The sequence below is a fragment of the Octopus bimaculoides genome, chromosome 9 (assembly GCF_046866305.1).
Source record: "Octopus bimaculoides isolate indiv1 chromosome 9, ASM4686630v1, whole genome shotgun sequence".
Lineage (NCBI taxonomy): Eukaryota > Metazoa > Mollusca > Cephalopoda > Octopoda > Octopodidae > Octopus > Octopus bimaculoides.
In genome coordinates this window covers 25,382,692-25,394,043 of record NC_142936.1, presented here as the reverse complement: position 1 = coordinate 25,394,043, position 11,352 = coordinate 25,382,692, and the positions used below count along the sequence as shown (strand labels likewise).

General features: G+C 35.3%; 1 protein-coding gene across 1 annotated transcript in view; it reads left to right on the top strand.

Annotated features, from left to right (window-relative positions):
• The window catches only part of LOC149134021 (uncharacterized), a 615-nt gene extending 292 nt beyond the window's left edge, over window positions 1-323 (top strand). Inside the window, exon 1 of the mRNA XM_089358115.1 lies at window positions 1-323. This exon is cut by the window's left edge and continues 292 nt beyond it. Coding sequence (XP_089214241.1) covers window positions 1-323 — 323 coding nt within the window.
• Window positions 324-11,352: the final 11,029 nt, after the last annotated feature.

Sequence of the window (11,352 nt, the reverse complement as noted above, 5' to 3'; positions counted from 1 at the left end):
AAGAATGTGGACAATCCCGTTTTACAAAAAGAACTTGCGATAGGACTGAAATATGTTTTGCTAACTTTGTGCGCCAGAATCGTCTTGAAGTAATTCGTAAATGGACAAATGCTGAAGGTCAGGTTGTTTACAACGATAAATGGAAGGAAATTGACCACTCTGAACTAAAGAAATTTATTGGACTGTTTATTCTTATAGGTTTTTATAAATCTAAACATGAAAATGTCACACAGTTACGGAGTCAAGAAGATGGCAGCCTAATATTCAACAAAATTATGAGCCGGGGAAGATTTCAACAGATTTTACAAGTATTGCGTTTTTGATGATGCTAGTGCAAGAAGAAAAAAGGGAAGTGATGATAAATTGGGGCCCATAAGAGAAGTATTTGAAATGTGGAATCAGAATTTGCAAGGTGGATATGTTCCAAGTTCATGCAAAACAGTTGATAGACAATTAGTTTCATTCAGAGGGCACTGCCCATTCCGGGTACATATTCCTTCAAAACCAGGGAAATCTGCCATTAAAATTTGGACAATATGCGACAGTGAAACATCTTATGTCTGGAAAATGCAAATCTACACTGGAAAAGATCCAGTAAAAAGGAGAGAGACAAATCAAGGTTCAAGAGTTGTTGAAGACCTAGTAAAAGAACTTGAAAATACTGGTTGCAATATAACTTGTGATAATTATTTTACAAGTCTAGGATTGGTTCTAAAGCTGCTTAGAAAGAAAACTACTTTAGTTGGAACAATTAGAAAGAACAGAGTTGAACCTCCAAGTGATTTCACGAATAGAAAACAATGAGAAATCAACAGCACAATATTTGGATTTCAGAAGGATTCTATGGTCCTATCTTATTGTCCCAAGAAAAATTATGTAGTCATACTTATGAGTACAATGCACTCTCAGCCTTCAATTGATTCAAAACGTGCTGAAAAGAAACCTGAAGTTATTACATGTTACAACAAAACAAAAGGAGGATTAGATACCCTAGATAAGATGGTAAGGACATACACTTGCAAAAGAATAAGCCGAAGGTGGCCTATGATTATATTCTAGAACATGGTTGATATAATTGCAGTGAATGCTTTCATTGTTGCTAAACAGCTTCACTTGCAAAGTTTCAAGGATAAAAGAAGACAGTGCCTAATTCAATTAGGAAAGGAACTTGCTAAAGTTCATGACAAGCAAGAACGCGACAAACAATTTTCTAGTTCCACAAACATTTCTCAACCAAACAAGAAAAGAAGACGATCTTCAACTTCATTTGAGATTCCTCAGTCAAAGAAAAAAAGAAAGATGTTCTTTGTGTGGCCCCCAAAAAAAACAGGAAAACTCGTACTATATGGAAGAATTGTACTATCCATGTTTGCCAAGAACATTCCAATGTCGTCTGCATTCATTGCCATGAAGGGCTGTAATTCTGTTTTTCTGCAATTTAAAAAATTTATAATATATTCTGTAAGCTGTATTTTGTAATTGAAATTAGTGAGAAACAGTAATTTTTCATTTGCCTGACAGCATGTTTAATGTAGCTAAGAAATAGTGGTAGTTTAAATAAAATTTAATTAAAAGAAAAATATTGGGTCCATTGGACCCAGTTGGTAATTAGTGACATACATTTTCTCAGTCAGACCAAGGGTTAATCATTGACCAGTCACGTTCTGAACAGAATTGATAGCGAACTAGTTTTCTCCTCCTATAGCATAAATCAGTGTTGAACACGCAACTTGACATCTTCCAATTTCATGTATTTCCCCAACTTTATGTTTTGCGTATGTATTTATTTCTCAGTTTAGTCCTCTCCGCTTAAAAGTATATATTTTCTTGTCCACAGATCCTTCTTTTTGCAACACTTTTAATCTCGTAACGTTTATCAGCGTATACAGAGGTTCTGCCATAAGATTTCTAGTATATATTTATTTAACAGCTACATCCATTCCTGATCTAACTCTTACGATAGTAAGTATATAATTTATGTCGTTAAACAGTTGTGTGCTGTGTATGAAAAAGAAAAACTTAAAGATAATGTTCATGATATTCAATTTTTTAATGTCTTTCCAAAAATTTTATATTATTGAAACAGACGACGGTTAATAGAAATTCTAGTCTAATTTCCTTGGATTCGTTATAACCTCTCTGGCCCCACCTTTATTATACGTAGACAATAGCGTCTACCACTCAGCAATTTATTACATTGCCATCTATTGACAGTTAGTACAATTAATAAATTTCCTTTATGGTAGGTAATTTTTATAGCTTCTAACTTTTATACAATATTCCGTTTTTAGAGGATATTATATCGTACTTTTCAGCAATGATTAATTGCCATATTTAATTACTGTAATTAATTACCATATTTATAAAAGTAAACAAATATATAACCTACTCGTTTTCTTTTGCACTGTGAAATAATTAGGAAATCTCCGTTGCTACAGCTAGACAACAATACCATTGATCGTCTTACTATATCTCTACCTTTCGTTGTATAAGTTATTTAGTCAACATTCCAATAAACATCTAAATGGTAAATTAACTGCAGTAAACATCTAAATGGTAAATTAACTACAGTTTGACTACAGTATATTGTAACTGGAAACTTGTACATAAAATTCCGACTGATATCCGATTATCCTATATAAGTGATTTGTAAACTGTGGCAAGAATGTAAATCACCTATTTTATTACCTGGATGGCATACATCTGTAAGCAACACCTTGCTGCACTTTCCTTCATGATGATGATTATTAGAGCAACACATAAAATCTGTCGAGATCACAGATGCTGATGAAGTATGAAAATTAAAAAATATAACTTATAGTCTTTCAATTTTTTCGCTAAATTTTACCCAATATCTTTCTTGATGATGCGTTGTATATACAGATATATTTACTCTGCGATTGCTCCTGATGGGACATTGCAATTAGCTCAAAATGACAGACAGTCTCATAGAATTTCCCCCGGAACACACAGATACATAACCATATGTAAATATGCGTCCCTTCCGGATTTTCCTTCTCAAATTGACAATTGTTATGTGGACATGCAATCGCATTGATGTATGTATGTATGTGTGTATGCGCGTATGTATAGATAGATAGATTATTTCGATTATGCATAATGATACTAATAACCTGGAGTTAGAACTCATTATGCATATGATTTAAAACAACGCAGCAGTAGAGTACAGAGCAGTAATAAGACATCAAGATGACAAAGGAATAAGAAATCATGCATTGAACTTACAGTTGTTTCTGCAATATGATGCAATGCACTTATAGTCTAACGTTTGTGTATCACCTGATGGCTTCATCGGAGCTTCAAATCTGAAGAGCAACTATATTTGGGAAAACATTTACATCCATATGCGTGTGTGTGTGTGTGTGTGTGTGTGTGTGTGTGAATGTATGTATACACAGGAAAGCATTACAAACGAAAAAAGTATAAACTAAAAATCCTATAACTAGATTAGTATATGCGGGTGAAAATTCCGTTCCCATAACTCGTTATTTTCCGATATCATTTAGCGTGAGAGTTAAAGGTCTTCCCCACTAATACCGGGAGTGTGGCCTTGGAAATGAAATCCATTTTGTAACGTTCGTTTACTTTTTCTCCGTGTTTTTCGACCCAGTATTTGATTGCTTCCAGGTGTGAAGTATCTTAGTGGAAGAATCTCTCTCATCGAAACATTCAAGAATAGTTCCTTTTAGGATAATGGGTGACATGCATTTGAGAAAACCCATGTCTTCTCAATTTCAGCCATCCCTGAAAAATACCCCTTTCTTTTTGCTTCACATATGTACACACACATATACGAACACACATATAGACTGAAAATGACTTCTCTAATATCCACTTCTAAAACATCCTCTTTCCAAAACCCAAGAAAACAAATTCAACTCCAAATTCTCTTTGCAACTGTCATACATATAACAGGTCTGAATTTTCTCTAGGAAATTATTTATGATGAATCCTTAAAAGGGACGAAATCGCTACATAAATAGTTTCTATCAAATCCTACCTTCTATTTCCTGTGTGTGTGTGTGTGTGTGTGTGTGTGTGTGTGTGTGTGTGTGTGTGTGTGTGTATGTGTGTGTGTGTGTGTGTGTGTGTGTGTGTGCGTGCGTGTGTGTATGTGTGTGAGAGAGAGAGAGAGAGAGAGTGTGTGTGTGTGTATGTGTGTGTGTGATTTCGACTCACTTCAGAAATGTAAATGCACGTGGATTGTTAGCGATTTTCCTTATTTTCGCTTCTTTCTCTTTGAACTTTCTTCTTCAAACAAAGGGCTATGCTCGAAACGTTAACAACTCTCTTTTTGCACTGAGCGTCAAATTAATATATTTCTTATGCACATCCTCTCGCTCGTTTTTATTCTGCTTTTTAGTTGTTTGTTCTTTGAATTTATTCTATATATGTATGTTCATATGTATGTTCGGGTGCGTGTGAGTGTATGTGTCTGTGTTTGTATGTGTGAGTGCGTGTGTGTGTATGTGTGTAAGTATATATTGCGTCTCTTAGATTAAGTCATGTAAAGAAAGGCATTAATTCATAAATATGACTAAGAGAAGAAATGTTACAGCCCTTGATCTATTTCAGAATACCTGAGATTTGTGAGAGGATGTGAGGAATTTATTCTCAGATTGGAAACCTGACACCTCAATTTGCAGGAGAATGAATTTCGCTAAATAAACTCGAGGTCAGCGTGGTAAGTTACACAGACCAGGAGCCACCCTGGGACAGACTTCCACACAGTTTCCGTCCACAAATTTTGATTCATAAGGATTTGGTAGTCTTGAGAGTGAGCTGAAAATGCGTTTCCATTCTGTCATGTTGTTGAATTGAACATATATGTACGTACTGAAGAATCAAATTTCCGAAGCCATAGAACCATGTCTGCGCTCTTAATTTCAACATGGTTTTATGCTCTAGTATCCGCTTGTTAATACCTTTATTCTATTTAGCCTGAGTATTACTTCTCTGAAATAAATAATATTTATTAAACAGACTGAATGAAGAAACACAGCACAGATTGTAGCTTAGATTCAATATGAATTCTGAATGGAACGAAACACATTTAGATGGTATTCCTCTTCTGACTAACCCAGTGGAGCAGTTCAAGGTATTATATGTAATACCTTGGTGCTTAAAGTTTGTACAATTGAGTAAGACTCGCGACGAAACCCCATTTCTGCATCTCTTGTTATTCAGTATTGGAAGACAATCAAGGTTGCCTGAAAGTACCAAATTTACTCAAATATTTTTAAAACACGTGATCTGATTTTTTAAAAAAACGTGAAGAATAGTACAACTGAGGGAATATATTATGTACAGAAAAGACATGTTGTTAATCTATTCTAGGACTTTCACACTGTAGTAGAGGTCCTGGTCACACATACGTTAATGAGAGAATCAATGTTTGTTGATCCTTGCATCCTTGTCTCTCGTAATGCATCGAACATATACTGCCTAAGGGATATTTTTGAGCATGCAAACACAAAGTTCGACTTCAAAACTAATATCTAAAAGACTGAAGATTTTATTTACTGCCCATTGCTACTGAAGGGCAAGAGCTGGAAGAAGTAAACAGCTTATATAAGTGATACAGTTGGTATTGATAGTTGACCTAAGAACGATTTAGAGCTCAGAATTAGCAAGGCAATAGTGCTATTCTGGAATTTGAGAAAGTATCAATGGAATTGTGAGAGTTCAAATAATGTGCAATATACCAAAAGCTGCTTATGCCCACCTTCTTTTATGGGACAGAATCAAAACGTTGTATGGAAGCCGATAAAAATATTGCATGCATTCAAGCTGAGATATCAGCGACAGATCCTGAACATCATTGAAAAGACAAGGCCAGTCAAGAATTCATCATTCAAAAAACACCAAGCACCCTAGCGAGTAAGAGATATCGGGGCAATAAAATCTCGGTCGGTGTGGACATGTCGACGTAATGGAGAAAATATGTAACATTAAAATATTGAGCATTCACAGCCGTAGCAGATTCGCAGATGTTGAAGCAAAACACTATTGGGGGCCATCAATTCATATCTGATGCTAGAGCTTACAACATTTCATCTACACAACTGTTTCTCAGCGTACTGTGCACGCCCTTTCAATGGGGCACGAATGAATTAGATTATTTACATTATTTACAATTTACGGATATTTGTCCTCATCTTGTTTGTTGTTAACACAACGTTTCGGCTAATATACCCTCCAGCCTTCATCAGGTGTCTTGGGGAAATTTCGAACCGGGGTTCTCATTCCTAAGGTAATTTACAAAGTTATTGTTATTATAATAATAATAATTATTATTATTATTATTATTATTATTATTATTATTATTATTATTATTATTATTGTCATTATTATTATTATTATTATTATTATTATTATTATTATTATTATTATTATTATTATTATTATTATTATTATTCAGGTCACTGCCTGGAATCGAACTCGAAATCTTGGGGTTAGTAGCCCACGCTCTTAACCACTACGCCATATGCCCGTAGTTAAGAGCGCGGGCTACTAACCCCAAGATTCCGTGTTCGATTCTAGGCAGTGACCTAAATAATAATAATAATAATAATAATAATAATAATAACAACAACAACATCGAAAAATACCTTAGGAATGAGAATCCATGTTCGAAATTTCACCCCCAGTCACCTGATGAAGGCTGGAGGGTATTTCAACCGAAACATTGTGTTAACAACAAACACGATGCGGACAAATATACGTCAATTGTAAATAATGTAATTAATGTACATAATTCCCCATCTCTTAAATATAGAACTGTATTACGAATGAATTAGTTCAGCGAAAAAAACTTACAATAAATATTTAAATTTATATTAAGTATATATTTGTTATATACTAAGTTTGTACGCTCTTGTAGGTTGTTTTTTTTAAATCAAGTGGAGCATGGAGTCAAGGAGGTCTAGAAACATTGATACAAACATTCGTCTTCCTCAATCAGCACAGTATCTTTGCTGCTGCTAATGATGATGATGATGATGATGATGGCGATGACGATGACGATGACGATGAAGAAGAAGAAGAAGAAGAAGAAGAAGAAGAAGAAGAAGAAGAAGAAGAAGAAGAAGAAGAAGAAGAAGAAGAAGAAGAAGAAGAAGAAGAAGAAGAAGAAGAAGAAGAAGAAGAAGAAGAAGAAGAAGAAGAAGAAGAAGAAGAAGATAATGGTGATGATGATTAATACAACTAGCTCACTGGTTTTTGCATGCTTTTCATCTCGATAATAATCATTGATAAATAATGAAATCAAATCCATTTCATTACAATTGTAATCCTTCCATTATTACCTACCGAATCACATCACAACGTTCTCCGAATATAAAAGAAGCCTTCTGTATACGAGATTAAAGAGAATTTGTAAGAATTATTTTCCATAAGACCCTTGTTTTGTCTGTTCTCCTTGCTCTATTATCATTTACAGATATTCCCTGTCACGAACAAACTATTCGTACCGGTGACACGAAGTCTCTACAATTGACTAATGAAGAGAAAGTAACAACAGACATAAATCTATTGAATCGAGGTGGCTGTATTACAGAATTATATTATGGTGTTATGATGGTGACAATTGTAGTGGTAAATACTAGGAATATTTCTGATGGCTGTATTTGTGATTGAAAATATTGAGAATTCCAAACAATACTGATGTAGTCTTGGTGTCGGCGGCGATGATAATAATGGTACATATACTGGGTTTGTTTGTTTGAACGTTTGGAAGTGTGTGCTGTAATTATGACAGAACTAATAAAGGTACTAAACGCCATCGGCATTTAACAAATAATTTGTCATACACTAGAGCATTATTTCGTCTTCGTAAGCTACAGTGACTTTAAGAAAAACAGCATTAATTCAAATCTGTTAGTTAACGCGTTTAGCTTCTTTCTGTAATTTCAGTGACGATAGTGTATTTAAAGTATGTGTAGAGATGTAATTGTTACACAATTGTGATATACATACACACAGAGGCACGCACACTTTTACATACATATATAGTTATTTGTATACATCTATATACACACACAAATATATGTATGTTTATATGTATGTATTTTTATATGTATGTATGTACAGATTGATAGATAGATAGAGAGAGAGAGAGAGAGAGAGAGAGAGAGTGTGTGTGTTGAAAGTGGTTGGTGTACAGATAATGTATCAGGTCGTTAAGAATGAAACGTCCGATTTTCTTGTGGACCAAGTTTGAGAGCCATTACTCAATTGATTTATCCTGACAATTTTTTGTTTTACAACATTTAAGTTTTACATTTTTGAAATGGAATTCATGGTGTCTGATTATATTGTGAGTTTTCTCTTGTAAATCAGCTTTTGTGAACTCATGGATAGATCAAATATTCGTGTTGTTTATGAACATAAGCTCCGTCGTGGAATCAATGTATCCCATACAGATCGAAACATCAATCAGATATTTAGTGAAGATGTGGTGAATGAGCGCACTGTACGTCGATGGTTTGAGAAGCTCTAGTCTGGAGATTTTATTCTTGAAAAACATCCCCGTGGTAAACCTGAGACCAAGGTGGATAATGATGAGCTGGAAATTGCAGTGGAAGCGGATACATCTCAAATTACGCGTGAGTTAGCAGCAAGCCTTGATGTTTCGATTACAGCTGTATTGAACCACCTGAAACAAATCGGAAAGGTATAGAAGTTAAATAAGTGGGTACCACACGAACTGAGCAAGTAACAAATAACATGTCATCTTGAAAATTACTGTTCTTTGCTCTCACAGCATAAAAACGAACCATATTTGCATCGTATTGTTACATGTGATTAAAAATGGATTCTTTTCAACAATAGCAAGTGCCTTGCACGGTGGTTGGATAAATTTGATGGCACTCCGTCACTTACGACGTCGATGGTTCCAGTTGATCCGATCAACGGAACAGCCTGCTCGTGGAATTAACGTGCAAGTGGCTGAACACTCCACAGACACGTGTACCCTTAACATAGTTCTCGGGGATATTCAGCGTGACACAGTGTGACAAAGCTGACCCTTTGAAATACAGGTACAACAGAAACAGGAAGTAAGAGTGAGAGAAAGTTGTGGTGAAAGAGTACAGCAGGGTTTGCCACCATCCCCTGCCGGAGCCTCGTGGAGCTTTAGGTGTTTTCGCTCAATAAACACTCACAACGCCCGGTCTGGGAATCGAAACCGCGATTGGATAAAAATGAAGTACCAAAACGCAATCCCCAAAAAATATATTCATTAAAAAAAGGCTAATGGTGTCTGTTTGGCGGTCCAGCGTTGGTGTTATCCACTACAGCTTCGTGAAACCTGGTAAATCAATTAAAGCGGATGTATACATCAAACAATTGGTTTAATGATGAGTGAACTTGCAATTAATCAACCGAGATTGGTCAATAGAGACAGGCCAATGCTCGATCACATGTGGCACAAAGAACGCTACTCAGGTTACAAGAACTGAATTTGGAAGTAATCTGACATCCACCATATTCACCTGACCTTGCACCAACTGATTATCATGTTTTCCAGGCATTAGACAGCTTTTTACAAGGAAAAATCTTCAAATCTGAAGCAAGGAAAACTAAAACAAATAGCCACAAAACACGAGCAAAACAAAAAACTGTTTTCAGTATTTAAGGAAGCTGACAAATACAAACAAGAAATCAATCTACCTAATAAATACGAAGAAGAAGAAGAAGAAGAAGAAGAAGAAGAAGAAGAAGAAGAAGAAGAAGAAGAAGAAGAAGAAAAGCTATAAAACAAATGAAATCCAAACTAAAACTAGAACAGCAACGGACCATGATAAAACGATGGCAAGAAAAGCCCCTACATGGTAAATACTGGGCGAAACTAAATGCAAAAGAAATAGACAGAGAAAAATCCCAGCAATGGTTGAGAAGCTCAGGACTCAAAGCAGAGACTGAAGTATTTTTAATTGCTGCACAAGACCAAAGCCTCCCCACCAGAAATTACCAAAAACATATAATGAAAAGAAACATAACAAGTAACTGTAGAATATGTGGAGATGGACAAGAAACAATAAATCATATTATCTCTGGCTGCCCAGTCCTGGCTAAGAAGGAATCTATTCACAGACACGACAGAGCTGGGACCTATATACACTGGAAGCTATGCCAACACTATGGAATAACAACAGAAAAAAGATGGTATAAACACAAGCCAGAAAAGGTCACAGAAAACGAGAAAGCAACCATACTCTGGCATATGCCAATACACAAAGATAGAGAAATTAAGGCAAATAGACCTGATATAGTTATCAAAGTTCATGAAGAAAAAAATGCTTTCTAATTGACGTATCAATACCAGCAGATGACAACGTTTCTCTAAAAGAAATGGAAAAACTTTCAAAATACAAAAACCTGGAAATAGGGGTAACTCGAATGTGGAATCTAAAACAGAAACAATTCCTATCATAGTAGGTGCCGTAGGTATAATAAAAAAATATTCAGACAAATACATAACAAAAACACCAGGACTTACAAATATATATAACATACAGAAAATTGCACTACTGGGCACTGCACACATCCTACGCAAAACACTTTCAATACAGTAACCATAAGAGCACCACAGCAAACCACAGCACATACCCAAGGCGCACAGAGCTGCGCTCGGCAGTGAAGTGAAAGCACATTATAAAAATTAAAATAAAACTACTGAGCAATAATAATAATAATAATAATAATAACATAGGATGGGGAAAGGATAGATGAATAGAGAGACAGATAGAGATAGAGAGAGGTTTCTTCTCAAATAGTCATTTGATTGAAATTTCATGTGAAAGTATTTTCTTCTTTTTCTTCTTCCATTATATGCCTATCAACATGGAAGAACTAAGACAATCGGGGAGGATGCGGTCATTTCAAAAGTGTTCAAGTTTCAAAGTCTTAGGAGAATGTATATTCTTTTACAAGGTATAGCCATATTCTGTGTAATTCTACGTTTTGCATGAATCTTCTCTCTATATCTGCTCTTCTCTCTCTCTCTCTCTCTCTGCTCTTCTCTGTCTCTCTCTCTCTCTCTCTCTCTCTCTCTCTCTCTCTCTCTCTCTCTCTCTCTCTCTCTCTCTCTCCACCCACCCAAAAAACGATACTCTTCTCTTCTAAACAAACAAAAACATCCAATATGTATAAATGAACATCGAAACTTTCTAAAAGAATTATACAAAATTCTGACTACCTCCTTTTTCTCACTATACATGTATGTATGTATGTATGTATGTATGTATGTATGTGTATATATATATATATATATGTGTGTGTGTGTGTGTGTGTGTGTGTAAGTATGTATGTATGTATACTTACACACAC